The sequence below is a fragment of the Hippoglossus stenolepis genome, chromosome 20 (genome assembly GCF_022539355.2).
Source record: "Hippoglossus stenolepis isolate QCI-W04-F060 chromosome 20, HSTE1.2, whole genome shotgun sequence".
In the NCBI taxonomy this organism is placed as follows: domain Eukaryota; kingdom Metazoa; phylum Chordata; class Actinopteri; order Pleuronectiformes; family Pleuronectidae; genus Hippoglossus; species Hippoglossus stenolepis.
Window position 1 is genome coordinate 17,849,524 of NC_061502.1, and position 19,013 is coordinate 17,868,536.

General features: G+C 44.9%; 1 protein-coding gene across 1 annotated transcript in view; it reads left to right on the forward strand.

Moving 5' to 3' along the window:
- Window positions 1–3,364: 3,364 nt before the first annotated feature.
- map3k5 (mitogen-activated protein kinase kinase kinase 5) overlaps window positions 3,365–19,013 on the forward strand; it is a 48,175-nt gene continuing 32,526 nt past the window's right edge. The window contains exons 1-2 of the mRNA XM_035143900.2: window positions 3,365–4,422; window positions 17,142–17,281. Of these exons, the coding sequence (XP_034999791.2) occupies window positions 4,008–4,422; window positions 17,142–17,281 (555 nt within the window). The 5' untranslated portion in view covers window positions 3,365–4,007. The remainder of the gene's footprint in view (window positions 4,423–17,141; window positions 17,282–19,013) is intronic.

Consider the following 19,013-nt stretch of genomic DNA (forward strand, 5'->3'; position numbering starts at 1 on the left):
TGCATTTTGCACGATGCAAAGAAAAACATCGCTGGTGCACGTTGTTCCCAAGACGTTAAATCCGGGAGTGAATCCCGACTGAATCTATTCCCATCGCAGACAAAAAGCTGGTTGTACGAGGGTGTTAGTGGGTTTTTTAACCATCGGAAAAGGGGCTAAAGTGACAACGCACAAATAATTATGACACAACTCTTCAGCTCCCGTCGGCTCTACAAAGTTTTGGCGTCTTTTAGCTCATTGTTCGTATATAAAAATGGACGCAGACTCCGGGTCTGGAAAGTGAAGCCAATATAAACGTGCCACAACCCTGTATTCTCTGCAATGACCAGCAGAGGGCGACGTTATATACGTTTAAATAAATATTTTCCTAACGAGTTTATGTCTCAATCTTTAGTTTCAAGTCTTCTTCATTATACCACGATGCTCATCCAGTAAATTATGATCCATTAAGAGTCAAATAGACGATAAAGCACAGTATGCATCGGGTGTGGAAACCGTGTGATTGACAGCTGGTATCATCCAATGGGTCTCATTCTGCTGCCCCCTTGTGACCAAAGAAATCAATTAATACAACTACCAAAAAAATAATAAAAGATAATGTTTGTTTTTTACAACCCTTTGAAATCAAATAGAAACAAATGTAAATAAAAGGAACATATGTATAATGGTTTTGAGGAGAGTGAATAAAATACCCATTAAACCTAATGGGTGTGTAAAGATTTTACGGTTCACGTCCAAATAAGTAATTAACTGAGTGAACGTTCAGCTTCTTACTGAGAGTGATGAGCTTCCACTGGAATTTCACTGAAGCCGAACGGCTCATATTGTTTGGTTTGGTTTTTCTATGGGATTTGTTGACTGCCAGAAAAATGCAGAATACAACCAGTGTCGTTCTTTCAAGCAAAGGATTAAACTTTAACTGATGCAGTGGTGGAGAGTAACCAAGTACATTTACTCAAGTACAAATACATGTTTGAGATACTGCACTTACTTCTGAAACTTAACCTACATTTTGTTATCCATACTTATGTTCTTTTACTTAATTAAAACAATTTTGAATGAGGAACTTCGACTTGTAATGGAGCATTTCTACTTTGTAGTATTACTACTTTCACTTTAGTAAAAGTACACTACTGGTTATTTGTTGCTTCATTGATTAATAGATCAAGTTCCACTCCAACCAGCTTCAACGATAAATACTTTTTTACACATTAATGCATGTATGATAATAAACGAAGAATGAAGTATTTTTACTTTTGATCCCTCTAATTTAAGCAAAGATAAAGAAGAAGAATAAGAAGTCACCTTGTCAGTATTCCTTGGATTCTGTAATACTGTGAATATCTGCAGGTCGTTGACTGGAGGAGTCGACTGTGAGCGGTGATGTTTCACTGTTAATTTTATACGCCTTTCTAATACAACATGTTAAATATCTGTGTGTAGATGTGCGTGAGACTGAATGAGGAATAAAAACAAGGACGAGGGGAAGAACTGAGTAAATGAAAAACACACTTTTGTTGTAATTGAACTCACAATAATTGAATCTCAACAGTCTGAGCTCTTGATGTGAGTGAGAGCAGCAGACAGGGGGGGTGGGGGGTGCACAGTAATATTTGGGTGTGATGTGTAACTGGCCCCCAGCTAAACGATGGATGGCAGACTGATGTGTTTAAGGACAGACGGTGGAATAACACAGCCCCGTGGACGTGTGTGGTTTGGCAGCTTCATCACTGAGCTGCTGCTTCGCCATGAAACACCCATCAGTGCATGTGTGGGCGGGGTGGGACATCTAGTGGTGAGGAGGGGCAACGACATTCTGCTGAGTAAGTGAGAGAGTTTTTAAAAAACTTTATTCAACCTGACAATGTTTCCCTGAAGAATAAAAAGAACAAATCATTTTATTTTGTGTGTTTTTCACTGGGCAGCGTTAAGATCAGTGCTGATAGTAGATGTTGTTTATTTGACCACCTTAAAAATGTGTCAGTATCTATCTATCTATCTATCTATCTATCTATCTATCTATCTATCTATCCATCCATCTATCTATCTATCTATCTATCTATCTATTATCTATCTATCTATCCATCTATCTATCTATCTATCTATCTATCTATCCCATCCATCCATCCATCTCCATCCATCTATCATCTATCTATCTATCTATATCTATTTTCTATCCCTATCAATTTATCTATCTATCTATCTATCTATCTATCTATCTATCTATCATCATCTATCCATCTATCTATCTATCTATCTATCTATCTATCTATCTATTATCTATCTATCTATCTATCTATATCTATCTATCTATCTATCTATCTATCTATCATCTATCTATCTATCTATCTATCTATCTATCTATCTATCTATCCATCTATTATCTATCTATCTACTATACTCTATCCTATATCTATCTATCTATCTATCTATCTATCCATTTCTATCTATCTATCTATCTATCTATAAGAGTAAACAACCTTCTGTGGTTGTAAAATGTTGATTTTCTACAATGGAGAAAGTAATTTGAAATAATCAAAATCTTTAAACAAGACATAATGAATATTGCTCGTGTTAATATAAAACACAGTAATTTATAATAATTTTTCCTTTTCTCTGCACAGTTTAGACAATTTACTAAGAACATCAACCTACAACTGATGCAGTCTACATTCTTACAATAAGTCCCACCTTAATAAGAAGGTTAAAACATTATAGATTTGGATTATTTATTATATCAGAGGCTGCATTTAATTATGCTGCTGAATTTCATTGCACACCAGTTTTGCTTCTACATTTTTGTCAGCATGCATCCATCTCTTTCCTTTTCTTTAAATTCAACTCATTGGAAGTTTGCACGGAAATTATATTTCCAAACCCCCAACCACCCCCATAATTTTACATATACATATAGCTATATGGTTCAAGCTGTAATATTAGGTCTGAACCACAAGATGTCGCTGTTATGACAGGAAAGAATAACCTACCAGGTTATGACAGCTGACTTGATTCCTCTTTATGAAAATATTTTGATTATACATGTGTTCAAATAACAAAGATGCATCTTGACAGTGTTGCTTTGCAGATGTGAAGCTGCTGAACCATAAATCACATTAATAGTTAAAGGAAACTTAACTCATGCATGTTTCAAATCCATTTATATGAAACAGTATTTAATGTGTGACTTATGAGCCACATTATTGTGACATGATTCCAGCTCCCAGTCACAATAACAGCTGTTCTCTCTGCTCTGTTGTTGATGTGATCAGCTGATCGTCCGCTCAGCCAATCACCTGGCCGCTCCGCTCGCTGGACTCTGTGAATGACCGGATTGTTTTCGGCGAACTGCTCCTTTTCCCCTCTCTGCTCCACATATGGTGATCGTGTCTCCGCCCAGCAGCTCCACCACTCACCCTGCTGCTGTCTCCCCGCCCAGCGCCTGAGTGTGTGTAAGTGTGTGTGTGTGAGAGTGGGAGATAACAGTGGAAACTGGGCAGGGTCCACCCGCAGTCCACGACCCGCGCACGGTGCAGCCTGTACTGTACTTTCTCTTTGCGCGCCATGACGCACGGTTTGCGCCGGACTCCAACTGCGCTCAACTTGTCCTCGCTGTGACATCGCTTGTTTCCTGTGGGCGTTTCAGCGCAGACACCGGCCGTGTTGTGTTGTGTTGGGTTGTGTTGCTCAACTTCTGGAAGTATGTGCGTGCGCCGTGGGTGCTGAGGAGGAGGAATGCGCGGATTTGGAGGATTTTGCGCGTGTGCGTGTGTTTTCGCGTCGTGACTCCGCGGCGAGGCACAGTGAGCGTGGGATCCTCCGCAGACATGCAGCGCGATGTGGAGCTGCAGCTCTGCCGCTAACACACTGTCTACCTGCGTTGTTGAGACGGAGCCAGACGTGCCCGTGCAGCGGCTCCATGGGTAACCGCCGTGCGTAACGCTGGCTCTCCATGGAGGACTGCTGCAGAAGCCACACTTTCTAACGCAGTGAGCGATACTTGGAGCAAGATGAGTCAAGAGCAGGACGGGATCTCCTTACAGGTGCCTTGCTTAGGGGTTTGTCCCGGCAAAGAGAGCCCCGGGGATGGAGGCGCGTCCGGGATCCCAGCTGCCGGAACTTTCTGGCAGGACTCGACGGTGGTGGCCGGCGGTGGCGGCTGCTGCGCGGTGTTCAGCCCCACCACCGGGAGCTGCCCGCTGGAAGGCGGAGGCTTGCTCTCCACGGGGAAGTCGGTCAAGACCAGGCCGGTGACGGTGGCTTATGTGGTGTACGGGGAGGGCACCCAGCAGAACAACGCGGAGAGCATGGCCCTGCAGTGTCTGAAGGACGCCTGCGACGCGGGGGGCAGCAGACTGGAGACTGTGAACTTTGGGAAACTGGACTTCGGGGAGACCACGGTGCTGGACAGCTTCTACAACGCAGGTGAGTCAAGTGCAAAAAGCCCGTTTCACCTTCCAAAACTGCATCGAACAAGTGAAACCCAGCACTAAAGATGAACGTCAGGATGTAAACATGAAGTTAAAGAGGGTGACTCCTTCTGCAGGAGGCCTTAAAAGCTGCCTGTTGTTATTTCAGATTAATTATCTGAATGCATTGCATTGGGTTTAACCTACTCTCCATTATAATGATTAAACAGTCAGATCAATAGTGCTGAGCGAGAGCCAGTCGCCCCTGAAGAGCATTGCTTCACGGCTCAGGAATGCTGGACTCCCTTCCAAACTAGCTCCAGGGGTCAAAGGTCGCACAGCTTGCTGCATCACCTCACATCACCTCGGAGAAACCGCCTGCAGGACAGGTTGCTCTGCACAAGTCAGGGCTTGAGTCTGCAAAACCTCTCGGAGCAGGAGAGCATCATTCGGGGGTTTGTTTAATTTGCTCCACAGACACACACACAGTTTCCCCCTTCCATTGTGCGTCTCCAGTATCGTGCGTCCGGGTGTCATGGGTTGAGCCATGAGGCTGGACTTTCCACTGGAATCCGACTGAAAGCACTTTCCCCCTCGCTTCTATCCGTAGTGCATGTGTAGTAGTTGGCTCGTGATCCTACTGGAAATGTTCAGTTGCATAATAAGCAGAGAAAACCCCCCCGTTGGAAAGCAGAAGTTTCAGTCAAATAAAAAGCAGCTGTAAGTGTACGGAGCTGGTGACGAGCCAGAGACTCTGAACTCAGATATTTGCTATCAGGACTTGTGCAGCAGAGATAAAAGCAGAGATACCTGTGACTGCTGCCGCTGCTGCTGCTGCGAACCACAAACAGAATCAGCTCAAGTGTCAAGGATACAGCTGCAGTTTCCTCAAAAAACCTCCATGAGGCCACATTAAAACTCCATGTAGCACAAAAACCATATCAGTGTGCAGCTGTGACGAGCTTCTTCCGAAGGACAGTGTGAAACCTTGAGCTCCAGAGTCGTCAGAGAAAAGAGAAGTTTGGGTGCGACTTTAGAGAGTGAACCTTGGTTTTAAAAGTGCAGAGAAAGTAGGAAACACAAGAGGCAAAGATAAGGATGAAATTTACCAGGAGGTTCCAGGTTTAAACCAGACGGGTTAAAATAAAATGAGTTTGACGAGAAGCTCGTTGATGAAATCTTGTCTTTGTTGAGGTTTTTTGTTTATGCTGACGATGAAGCGCTCAGCATTTGTGCTTTTTATCATTATATTCAAAATTTCATACCGTCTGATTAGATGATGTCAAAAAGAGGTTTCTGGAACTAAATTTCTTTAAATGAGTTTTTATTTTACATGCATTTAACCATACGTTGGTAGCCTGAGCCTTCCAGTCGGTGACAGTTGTAAAGTTTCTGCTCAACACAAACAGACGTGTTGCTTGTCATAACAAAACATTATTAGTTGTACAAACACATCAAGTTGTCTTCATGTCCACTTCTCTTCCTCCGACTTACTGAATTTACTCAGAATCCACATGGGAGGTCGGAGGCATTTTTCCCAGAAACCCGTTGTTTTATCTAACACACACACACACACACTCCGCTTCGTCCTCTTCCTGGACGAGCGCCGAGCCGACACGAAGGCCAGACAACAAAAAAACTTCAAACTATGAGCTCAGAGCCGGAGCTTGTGCTTTGCGTCTGCTCATTTGGAAGAAGAAGATCTGCCAGATTGAAATACAACGACAGCCTGTTCCTGTCCCGTCCTCAAACGTCCTCCTCACGTGGCGCCGTGGACAAAGGGGGACGTTTGGTTGAGAGGCGGCAGAGGCTGATGGTCACGCCTTCGGGGCTGCGACAGCACACGATGGAGGAAACTGAGGGAAAACTGCTGAGAACTGTTGATCACAGACTTCAGGTAATCGACATGTGAAGGATCTGTTTGAAAATCCAGTAAATGTGAACCTCGGACTAATGGATCTTGACGCTCAATCGATTATAAACGATTCATTCATTATCCAAATAGATAGCAAATCATTTTCCTCCAATTGCCTGATCAATTAATAATGAATTGTTCCTGTACTATACTTAAATGCTTCTCTGCCTATGACTTCACATATCCAGTATATCTGCAGTGGGAAATGATGGACTGCTCTGGTCAGGTTGGGTCGGCTCCAGGTGGAAGTATCTCAGGGTCTTGTTCTGGGGAAGCAGGAGATTTACCGGCATCAGGAGTAAAGCAGGAGATTTACCGGACTGTTCTGGTGAAGAGGAAAACAAAGCTTTCAATTCACCGGCAGATCTGTTGAATTGAGCCTAATGCCTGAGAGTCGAGCCCCAAACCCGCTGCCACTGCTCTGCTAATGTGAAAAAATCATTTTCATTTCACCACTAATTAAATAACACACCACAAAACAAACATTCAGCTCAGGGTAGATAATATGGATAAATAACCCTCCGACTGCAGAGGGATGATCTGACTGTTTATTATTATTTTACCTTTACAGCGTTTCCCACAGACTTCACACAGTAGCAGGTTATTTGTGCATGAGCAGATTCTGAGTGACAGCTTCACAGACTTGTTAAAGACAGGTGGTTATTTGAGAGACAACTGCATTGCGTGCTACTTGCACAACTGCAACTGAAACTCTGAGGGCTGACTGCGTGGAGGGTAACAACTTTACGGACGAGCGCGCAACAAATTACAAAGCAAACCGCAACAGGGCACACCTACACAATGCAACAACTGAGTAAAACAGAAAGTGAGAGATGTCCTGTTGTGTTATGATGAGTGTATGAAAGGTTTTGGTTGATTGTGAAAGTGCAACGGGACAAATTTGAATATGACGAGTCGCCACATAATTAATGAGAAACACTGTTCTGTTATCTAAGGGCGACGGCAACAATCCCATAATAACTAAAAGTACAGTTGTAGATGAGTAGTTGTCGCTGTAGCTATTTGAAATTGACTGACTCTTAAATCAGAAGCACACTCTGCACCGAAGGCATTTTCCCTTTTGCTCTGTCTTGTAATTGAGCTTTTAGTCGTTTCTTCTCATTATGTTGATGGAGGTTGAAGTGAAAGAGGCTAAGAGGGTTGGATTGATGACTCGCTGACTCGTGGAACAACACGTAAGTGCTCAAATGGATCAGTAAAATGACTCCAATCCACATAATTGCGAAGCTAATTGCTCGTAGCCACTGCTAATGCTTCTGTATCGACTAAAAACAGGTGGAGGATGGATTCATCAGTCATTGGTTGGTTGGGTTGAGATCATCTATAACCTCTCTGAGTCATAACAAAAAATACTGATGCACATGATGATAATAATTTAAACACACTAAGTTCGCTCTTCTTGAAATAAACACATTCAGGTGAAATACATTTGAGAGGAGCTGGCTTGTTTTTCCTGGACGGTTCATTTCTAACTAGCTCGTTTCCTGCGGAGTTAAAAGCGCAGCAGTGGATGTTGGCACATTTCAGGGATCAATTGTGCAGACTTGTGCGGCTCCACTTGTCTTGTGATGTCGGGTCACGGCTGTGGCATGCGGAGCTTTATCTCTCCGGTTCATCATCACGTCGCATTTCTGTGTAATTTGCAGGGGAGCACAATGGCTGTTTGAACAATAGCCGAGCTCTGAAAGCGGCTCTGCCTCCGTCTCAGTGTTTGCTCTCCTCTTGTTCTGAGCCGGAGTCGGACACTCGGCGCTGTGCCAGCGGCGCGGCTCGCAAACTGTTGTCAGGCTGTCCACTTGTGCCTTTATCTCCTAATATCGAGGAGGCTGAGAGGAGGACATTGTTTAAATCTCTTCTGTTCGCAGGTTACAAATGATTTGAAAGCGCGTTGGCCCAATGAATGCAAATGGCTTTCAATTGTTCGTCCCTCCACCCGTGAGGAAATATATTCGCCTCTGTCCATTGGTTTGTTTTGTTTGTCAGTGGGATTACGCAAAAAAACTTTCTAACAGATTTCCACAGAACAAAGTGGGAACAATGGGACATGGGCCAAGAAGAAGAAGCCGTTAAGTCTTCAAACAGATCGGACAAAGGAGCAGATCCAAGAATCTTTAATGGGTTTGTTCAACATTGCAAGATTTTACATTTTGCGGTGATATTTCTACCAATTTCCCAGGGAATAATAAATGGGTCCTGATGAAAAGACTGAGGCCTATTTAGGGGAATTATATCTATGTTATATCTTATTGACTCTAAGGGGACCTTTGGACCTTCTGATTAGGGAGTGATTTCTGATCCTTTACCACGTCCGGTGTCGACACCTCGAGCGTCTCGGGGACTCACCAGCAGAAGAAGATTGAACACTTCCCGCCAGCTGAGAGGCCACGTGGCTCTGGAATCCCGTCAGCCGGCCCTCTGCTAAGTTGTTTATCCTCCCTCCTGTTTACTCTGCATGCTTGGCTGCCCCCTCGGAGGTCAGAGAGCACAAGGTCACAGGGAATTAGCCCACAGGCCACTCAACGGCGTCTGGGGGAAGAGCGGCGTCACGCACACGGTGCTGACAGAACCTCAAGTGCACGTCGGCGGGGGGACACATTTTTTCCCGTAATGATACGCGCTGATCTTTCTCAACAGGAAGTATCAAAATCGGAAGCTGAGAATCTGTTCTTCTTTATTCTTTTCTGTTGTGAAATTCAAGTAGACGTGGAAATTCGTCATTGATGAAAAGCCTCAGCTCCTCGTATTCCCCGCCTGTGTTTTTGTATGTGCATGTTTTGCAGACTAACCCTCGTTGTGTTGTTCACACACACAGAAGGTGTTGTAAGTGCACGAGTCACCCCCGGGAGAAATCTCTTAAGTGCCCCTCAGAAAAATGACAGGAGGTGGAGAGGCGGCGTATTAAAACTCTTATCAATGGTTCATTTGAGGTGAGAGGCAGAAGGGGGCGGGTAAACCTGCGACTTCAGAAACCAGCGGAGAGAGAGAGAGAGAGAGAGAGAGAGAGAGAGAGAGAGAGAGAGAGAGAGAGAGAGAGAGAGAGAGAGAGAGAGAGAGAGAGAGAGAGAGAGAGAGAGAGAGAGAGAGAGAGAGAGAGAGACTCATCAGTTTCAGTCCGATCGCGAGGCAGAAACCACGAAGGACACGGAGTTCTCTGGAAAGGGCACAACTATTTTTTTCAGGAAGAACAAAGCCTCGACCGCCCGTTGTTGTCTGTCTGCATCATAAACCCTCACCTCCTCCTGGTTAAGAGATGGGACATGGGCCAATCTAAACAGTCAAAGTACACCTCAAATACATTTTCAGGTAGTTTTTTATCATACTGATGCTTGTCCAAGGTGAAAGGTCACGATTGACAGCTGGGATTGTTTTCAGGAACTCGTCTAAAAACTCCAAGAAAGGAGATTTTGGATCAGTCGCACCTGGTTTGTGATGTTTCTGCTGTTTCTGCTAGAAAACCTTTTTCTTCTCTGCGTCTCCGAGGCTCAGGTGTAATTTCACTCTAATCCCTGTCGAGTGCGTCTTTATCTCAGCGCCACCCATCGTGTGAAGTAACTGGAATGAGGTCAAAACATTGTTTACTTGGCATAAAAACAGCTCCCTCTCATTTCAGCGAGGCAAAGAAAAGAAGAGAGCAGGAAGTAAATCAAACCGGCAAGTCGAGGCAGCCAGCACAGCAGCAGCACGAGTTTCTCCCTGCGTGTTTGTCAGCCGCGGATGAATTCACATTCTGTTCTCAGCTATTTTTCCCTCTCGGGGGCCATGGCACTGCAGTTTGCAAAAAAAAAAAAAATCTCTCAGTGTGTGTGTGAGAAGGGCAACAAAGTGGAGGAGGAGGAGAGGTAAAAAAAATAAAAAAATGAAAGACAGTCTGCCAGGAGAGTGGTGCAACTGGCACGTTGGTCTGGCTTCCTGCATGGCGGTGTTTCCAGGGTCATTTCTTTCAAGCTTGCGTCTAAAAATAAAGGGAAGCATGAATCTCTCTGCCGAATAACCATTGTCTGGTGTCCTCTGGGACGACGGGTGTGTTTGTGGACAGAGATTCTCAGCTGAAAGACTTGTACGGTCGTTTTCCCTACTCCATTCCCAGGGTTGTATTTATGGGAGAACGTCTGTAGTGGCTGTTTTTGTAGCTGAGTAGGATTTGGAATTCACCGTAGATGTTTGCCAACTTCTCGAGACGGTTTCAGTCGTCACATGTCACAAGAACGTTGTGTTCCTCTAAACCCCCCCGCCCCCGTCCCCTGAGGGCCCTTTTAGTAGTCTGCATTTGTTGGACACCCTCTCCTCTGTTTGTGAAGAAGCAGTTGGCATCATGTTCAAAAAAGCAACAATAATGACAAACAGGTTTTTACAGGTTTTTACCTGCAGCTGTTGCAACACTGGTTTCTGCAAACCCCTTTCCAGTCAACTCACAAGAATGCACAAAACTTGAGACTTGACTTCCCATCCGTCTTCAGTGACCTTTAGTGCGTCCGAAAGATAAGTCACGTTCACGATCATCTTTAACAATCTACTTTTCAACTGAGCCGTAGAGATCATGACATCTACTCACGGCAAATCACAACATATTAAGGTCGAGACTTTACAACCTGCAATGAATGCACCGCTCAGGTTGGTGGCGGCGGCAGCAGCATCGTGTTTGTAGAAGCTAAATGTCAGCTCCTTCTGCAAGATCACCCACGACTGCATTCAGGTCAAGTCCCACAAAGTTTGCCCTCGAGCCATTAGTGAGACTCTATCTGGTTAACAGGTCCTCATTTCAGAATAGAAAGACCTTATTTTAGGAAATAAGGACCTGGTATAGAGGTAATTATCATGCAGCTGCCTCAAATTGCTCTGGACGCTCTGTTCTCAGGGGGTTCATTTTTTTAGGGGGACGACTTTTTGAGTGTGGGAAATGGTTTCCAGTGGCGCTGGGAGATTTCCACTGTCTCCTCGAGTCGGGAAATCCTCCCACTGCTCTTTACTCACACAAGCCTCAGTCCCTCCTTCGGCGGCGAGGAGAGGAAAAACTGCTCTGCCACACACTGATGCTTTGATTTACATCCACAGCAGTTTCCTCGCTGAGTCTCCATGGTTACAGCTTCTTATGTGGAGTTGTTATGTAAGTGATTGTGACGAGCGCTTTATTTACCTCCCCTGTACCTGTCCTGTTCCTGCAAGCACAGAGTGAAACTACAGGCGTGCACAGCTGGACACAGCTGGACACACCGACTGTACGTAAACACTGCTGCTAATGGGATTTTAGTGCCTTTCAGCTTCGCTATAGTAGAAACATTTTCACACAAATTAAGTGTTATCAGGCCAAAGTACGAGCACAGACCTACACACGCACACATTTTATCCTGCTCTTGAACTGCGAGGTGAAGTAGATTATATAAAATATTCCATTGTACTCTGAGAATAGTAGAATAGTGGCTTTAGAAAAGAATATAGGAAAAAACAAGTGGATAGAAGTGGATAAAAAATGTTTGAATACTGATTTTATATATATCGATTTTACAGTTTAACCATAAACCCTCTTATGAATAACTATAAATATAAATAAAACACAAACACAAGTGAATATACAGAACTTGAATTAATAAAATTAACTTTAAAAGGTCAACATCTGTTCAGCATTGTTTGATTTCATGCCTGCAAACATCAAAACCAATAAAACATCTGTGAAAATCCCTCAGGCTCAAATATTTACACAACCTAGTTATTGATTGTTTTCAATACGTATGAATATGCATTTGCAGAAGTGTCTTTTAATAAGCCAGCGAATGAAAATAATTGTTTGTTGCAGGCGTGGACAATAAAGTAGTTTGTTCTCATGCACTGTGTAGAGCTTGAAGGACGTGTAGCATAGATGGAGCACATGGCCTCGGTGTTGTTTATAGCCGACGGCTTTCGGGAGCGACTGTTTACATCTCTCAACACCCCCCACTCATTAAAATAGATTTCATTGTGTCGACGTACGCTTTCCTTTTGGCTCGCTGCACAGAGGAGAAGTCCCTGAAATGATCCATACCCACTGGAACCGGCTGCAGCGCCGTTTGGATCCTAACATTGAGCAGATCCGCTCTCTCCAAAAAAGAGAGCATGTGTGAAGAGAGCCGAGGAGGAAGAGGAGCCAATAGAACAAATTCATCACCTTCTTCTCCCGTCCCCCGTCCCCCCGTCTCCCCCTCAGAGGCACCGCTGGGCGTGAGGAAGCTGCTGCAGGAGGCCGAGTGCTGCCGAAAGCCAAACAGTGCGAGAGAGTATTGAATTGTTTCCCCTCCTCTGCTTTGAGCGGTGGGCGAGCGAATCAATCTAGTTTAGTGGCGGGTCCTGCTGCAGGAGGCGTTGCAGGATTATCAGGACATCACTCTGCATGTTTTTCAGCTTGTCCCCCGGCGCAGACACACTTTGTTTACTCCTTAGATTTGAGGTGATTGCAAATATTACAACAGCAGATGAGGTGAGCACATGAGATCAGATGACTGAGGCTCCTGCAGGGTGTCTGGGTGCGACTCCCTTATTGGATCCGTGTTGGCAGCTGTGATGCTATATTGGTACGAATTTCCAGGACGTGAATGTTCTCCAGAAACATTCAGATGCTCGGCTGTTGAATCACAGTGTCTGCCTGTGTGATGTTTGTCGGCGGGAGTTCAAGGAGTCGATCACGAGGCTTCTGGCAGACTGCGAAGCACCAGCGTGTAAGAGGTGTGACACTTTTTGTCGAGAGTGTAATAATATCATTTTAATTTGTGTTATTTGAAAAAAAAAATCACTATACTCGTTCTGTCCTTTGCTGCCGCTCCTCTCTTCAGCCTCTGTCTCAAACTCTTGGTTTCAGCCCCTGTCTCTTTAAGGCCCCTCCCTCCCGATGAAGCCCAGCCTTCTCTGATTGGCCACCGGAAACCACTCTGTTGTGATTGGTCAGCAAATTCCCGTGCGTGTAGGAAATGCTGGCCTCCGCTCTCGTTTTTAGAATGTCTTTGTTAGGGGGGGGCGTGTCAGACATGACGCTATAGGCATGTAGCGTGTGAATGTGTCACGTGACATCAGGATGGAAAACACTGAAGCTGTGATTCAGGAGCTTCGGGGTTTTCAATTCCCTTTTCCACAGTCTTCAACTTTTTTGCAAAACTGAAAAAACACATGTCTCCATTAATCCTGGAGTGTTTTCTTACATTTTCTCATTCAAATGTTCAGAATCTTTTGCTCTGAGTTGTGTTGAACAGACAAGAACAACTTCTCCCAGCTCTTCCCTGCAGTTGTAGACAAATAAAGCTTTTGAAATTGTCTTCGCTTATGTAACACAATACACAAACTCACAAAGGGGCCTCATGCAGGCCAATGGTTCCATCAGTGCACTCTAACACGGCAAGCTTCTTGGCAGCGCTGCCACACACACACACACACACACACACACACACACACACACACACACACACACACACACACACATCTCCATCAACTTCTTCCCAGGCTGGTCGATTTGTGAATGAAAATAAAAGTCAAATCAATCAAACCGTTTGTTTGACACTTGAAGGAAAAGTCCAGAGAGAAAAGAGGAAGTAACATTCAGTTTGTGTAATAAAACCACATGTAGTCCTGTCATGTCATCCAGGCAGGATCAGTGAGCCCACTGGGCACAATGGGGCGGGGGGGGCCCTGGAACAGAGAGTGTGTTGGAAAGCCAATTAAATGACCACAGATAAACTCAAGACACTGACACAGAGATGCACAATGACACAAAACAACTGTATTGACCATAAGAGCAGTAAAAGGAGAAGGAAGCGATGTAGGTCAACCACAAAAAGATGATTTCCACTGAGAAATAGACACAAAAAAGTTGCAAAATACACACAAAGAGACACAAAACGACTGAAAAGAGAAACAGCAGTTTCATCGTAAGAGACACATCCACTGCAGAGATAATAAAGTAACACCACAAGATGTGAGACAACCACAAGAAGATGCAAAGCTATCAGACAGAGACGCAAACAGACACACAAAGACATGGAACCAACTAATAAGAAACACAAAATGACTGCAGAGACACAAAAAAGAGCTGCAAAGAGACACACTCATGTTGTTTGTAGTATTGTGTCTCTTTGAGTCTGGGTGTATTAGAGGTGTGTGATGCCTCTTGTTCATGTTGTGCCCTGGAGCCTTTTGTCTCCTCTGTGAATAACAAACTAGAAACAGGAAATACAACGGGTGAGGACCTGACACATTCTAAATTTAACCCTGTATGTTTTGCAATGATAAGAACATTTCTTGCACTTCATCTTCCACCGGCCTTTAGAATAATATATAAAAATCTATCCTTGCTGTAAAAAAAAGGAAACGAAAGACGTCTCCACTGAAGCCGGTGACGTGCTGCGTTTTTATTATCGTCCAACACGTGTGCATCACGTCTCCACACTGACGACATCATCGTGCACCACTACAGTGCTGTCAGCTCTCAGGGGCTCTGGGTACTAAACACTTCAGAGAGCTGATGGCTCCTCTCCACTCTCCCTGCAGAACTACACTCGCCTTTTCTTTTTCTTGAGGTTTACTCCAACGTCACTCCTAACATCTGCAGCCTCTGAATATATTTTTGAATTAAAGTCCGGCTCAGATGTAATATTGATGGTTCCCCTGTTTGCACAGAAACGAGACAAGCTTATCTTTAATTCATCAGACGACCTGCGCTGTCGGGATGTCCGGTTGCACCTTGTGAGCACAGAGCGTAAAGTAAGAGCCCTGAAGAAGACAAACAACCTCTTTATTCCGTGTGTGCTCAGGGTTGTAGTGAGTTTAAGGAATTGAGAATTTCAATAAAATGCAACAAACCGACTCCACCTGGTGTCATTAGTCCTCGAGCGCAAGCCGGGAACTTCTGTTACTGACGTCCAAACGTGCACCGAGGCTGAATCTCTGTTTGATATTTGACGATATCACTGATGGAAATGCGTCACAGATATGGAAGCAACAAGTGGTTCTTGAGCAGAGGTCGGGCCAAAGGGAGGATGAAGGTTCACTCCCTTCTTCCGCCTCCTGCGTCAGAAAGTGAAATCTAACTTGTGCTCATCCGTCCTGATGTGGAGACGCCGGCCACTCACCCAGAAAACAAAACCCCTCTCGAGGTTCCACATCAGTGCCCAGAGCCGCTGAGCTGAAAATCCTCTTTATCCCACATGTCCGCTGCCCACTTGGCTGCAATGAGAGGGGGTGATGAGGAGAACCACCGGGGGCAGCAACAAGTGCGTGCTTCCTGGTTTAATTTGCACGTGTTGATGAGGAGGAGGAGGAGGAGGAGGAGGGAAGAGTGGCTCTGATTGGCTCCTCTCTGCAAAGTGGCGTTGGCAGATCCACAGAATTCAAATCGACTGCTTGATGTGAACTGTTCAGTCAAATTGTGAGGGGGTCGATCAGAGTGATTTTATTCTGAAGGACCGGGGTTTAACATTTTAAAAATCCATATTGATCGGACTCCAGTAATTTCGGGCCTCACACACAATGTGGAATTTAACCACAGCTTGTTTCCGTCCTGTCTGCAACAGATGTTCATAAAATCACTTTTCCTTTTTCACATTGTCTTTGTACAACTTCACATTATTTGTTGTTCACAGCTTTTATTCAAACATTTAATTATTAACACAAACCTTTTCTACACGTGTACAAGTTTTATTTCTCCTGCATATTTATTTCACAGGTTTACGAAGTTTGCTTTACAGTTAAAAGTTGGAATTACTACAAGCTCAAAGTCTAGTTTGAGTCAAAACAGATCAAATCCTCATCTCAGAGACTAAATCCTTGATTTCAGACGACTGAGCGTCTCGGTGCTTTTCCTCCAGTCGTTCGAATGAACTCGACCTTCTGAGCGGAGTCAGATCTGTTTTTGCCGTATCCGAGCGTCTCTGCTGCTCGGCTCTGTGCGACCTGCTTGTTGACACAGAGAGGTGGATAGTTGGAAACAGATGAAAAACACAGGGTGACGTGTTATCTCTGTGACGCCCGGAGCCCCCTGTCATTACTGCAGCACAGCCACCGGGGCTGGTGGGTTTTCTGTTGTTATCGGTGGCTGGCGGCGATGTCAGGGGAGGCGTGCACAGCTCCACTTCCTGTCAGGGGCCCCCATCACACGGCCGTGCTCATTCTACAAGTCGACCAGTTTGGTAAACGCCTCATAAGCATCATTTTAGATGTTCACAAGTTTTGTTTTCATTGCTATGATGTTACGTTTCAGTGCAGCAGCCTATGACTGATCTCTGGTGTAGCACAGCTGTGTATTTTCAATGTAAAAGCACAGGAGTCTGGGAACCTTTTCACCAGAGGCCACAGTCCTGCTGCTCTGAGTGACACTGGACAGTATTTACTCCTGTTGACCTGTTGATCCTGATCGCACGCTGGCGTCCAGCCGGCGTCCGGGTGGTGGTATCGACCGTCTTTGTGTTTATTGACAGAGTTGAGATGGATCAAACGTCCCTCGTCCATGGAGCTGGTCTGTTTTTCAAGAGAGCGATTAGCTTCCACTTGTCTCCCTGACACGAGAATCTGTGGCTGACGTCAGGAAATCCACCGTGAACAGTTTGTAGTAGTGACGAACACGTGATGTGGTTTCAGACGAGTCCGTTAACCTTTGACCCCCGAGCTGCGTCTCCGTCCCAGAACAATAAAGTCCAGTCGATGTTGGGTTTAATGAAAACCAAATATCAGCAGTTAGTCACTTTAACCTTTGATATAATGAAGGTAGTTGAGCTATAATGATGAAGATGAAGTATAATTGTACCGACCCCCCCCGACACTAACCGCTCCCTGTCTGTCGCCGTCAGATCTTGCTGTGGTGGAGATGACGGACGCCTTCCGCCAGCCCTCGCTCTTCTACCACCTGGGAGTCCGGGAGAGCTTCAGCATGGCCAACAACATCATCCTGTACTGCGACACTAACTCCGACTCCCTCCAGTCGCTGCAGGTGAGTCGTGGTTTACGAGCAGGAACCAGGACAGTGTCCCGCCCCTCGCCATCACTGTGATTCACGAGGGTCGTGATTAGAGGCTTTATTTAGAAGGACACTGGGCGGACGTGGGATTGACACAAATGTAATTTGGTGGCGACGGCGGCACATAAATGCATCAGTAATTTGATGGAAGGAAACGCATTTATGAAACATTTAAGATGGGACGTCAACGTGGCCTCTTTTATTTTTTTATCTTTCAGTCAGTTAGTGGATCCAAGAGTGAGACGTCTTTTCTTTTACCTTTTTACATGTGATGTTTCAGATTTTCATTTCTTTCTACATGGTATTTTTGAAAACTCACATCAAGATAGAATAGAATGCCATAATTTGTCATTGCAGCTTTGCAACAAAATGCTGTGTATCTCCGCAGTGCATACACAGCGTGAAAGAGAAATATGAATATGAAAGATAAAGATCAGACGAATAAATACACCAGCATAAACAATTATTACCAAAATGGACCAAAACAGTTATTGCACAATCGCAACCTTAAGTTATTTGGCAGAGTTCAGTTTTAAAAGATTTCTGTTTTTACTAAAAAGGACACTTTGGAGCATTTAAAGTACGTTCAGTTCTTAAACTAACAATTTAAGATGATTATGTTCTCTCTGTGGAGCCGTGTTGATTTTAAACTCTTGACAGAAGTCTGATTTATACCTGAAGTGAAAATAAACTACCTCTGCCAACATCATGAAAATATAATAAACCTTCAGGGGACGAGAGCAGTCGTGCTACTTCACACAACAAGTGCTGCATGCTGGGTAAATGTTTATCCACTAACTGTTTGACGTGATCGGTGTTTTACCATCAACAACTTCCAGGGGAAACCCGACAAGTACGAGGAAGTGATACTTCCCGGACAATATGCAAATATTTCTCCCTGCGTGCATCATTCATTAATATGTTATGGGAATCTGTAACGGAGAGAAACACATCTGTGCTCCTAACTTCAGTGGGCTGGAACCCAGAATCTCCCCCCGGTCGTGTGTCAGCACATGACAACAGTGTGTGTGTGTTGTGTGTGTGTGTGTGTGTGTGTCAGACAAGACGTGGTTCACACAGTCTGACGCCAGAGCCGAACACACTTTAAAAACCCTCCTGCTGCCAGCGGCTCGTATCTGAGGAACACTGAGGCCTTTATTGTGCAGTGAGCGTAGTGAAGGGAGTTCAGGGCTCCACAGAACTGTCCAGTCAGCGTAACGCCCCACTCAGCCTGTCAGGAGGGGTTTGTCTGCACACAGTCGACTTAAACACGACCCAAAGAGCTAATGCACATTCGCAGCTCTATTATTTCTACGTCCAAAATACCCTCCATGACATTCCTCCCTGCGCTAACGCAAACTGGGAGCCGGAGCGGTCCCCTCCCTTCCTGTGGTCTGCAGTGGTGCCCACCCGTCTGGCTGGAGCTCCTCGCCCCAGCCTGACAAGACCTCCTCTCTCTGGTGGTTTCCACTGATGTGTATCAGGCGGCGGTTCCATTGTTTCAAAGGGTGCTGCTTTCTAAGTGAGGGCTGCTCTTTTAAATAGGGGGAGTTCTCCAAAAGGCACCGGGACTAAAAATACCCACAGACCCACAGAGGCCTTTGTGTCCTCGGGGCCGGTCACGCCGTTTATTTTCTTAAGGATAAAATAGTCTCTTTGTGCGAGAGAGAACAATACACACGCTTGTGAATTGAAGGGTGAGAGA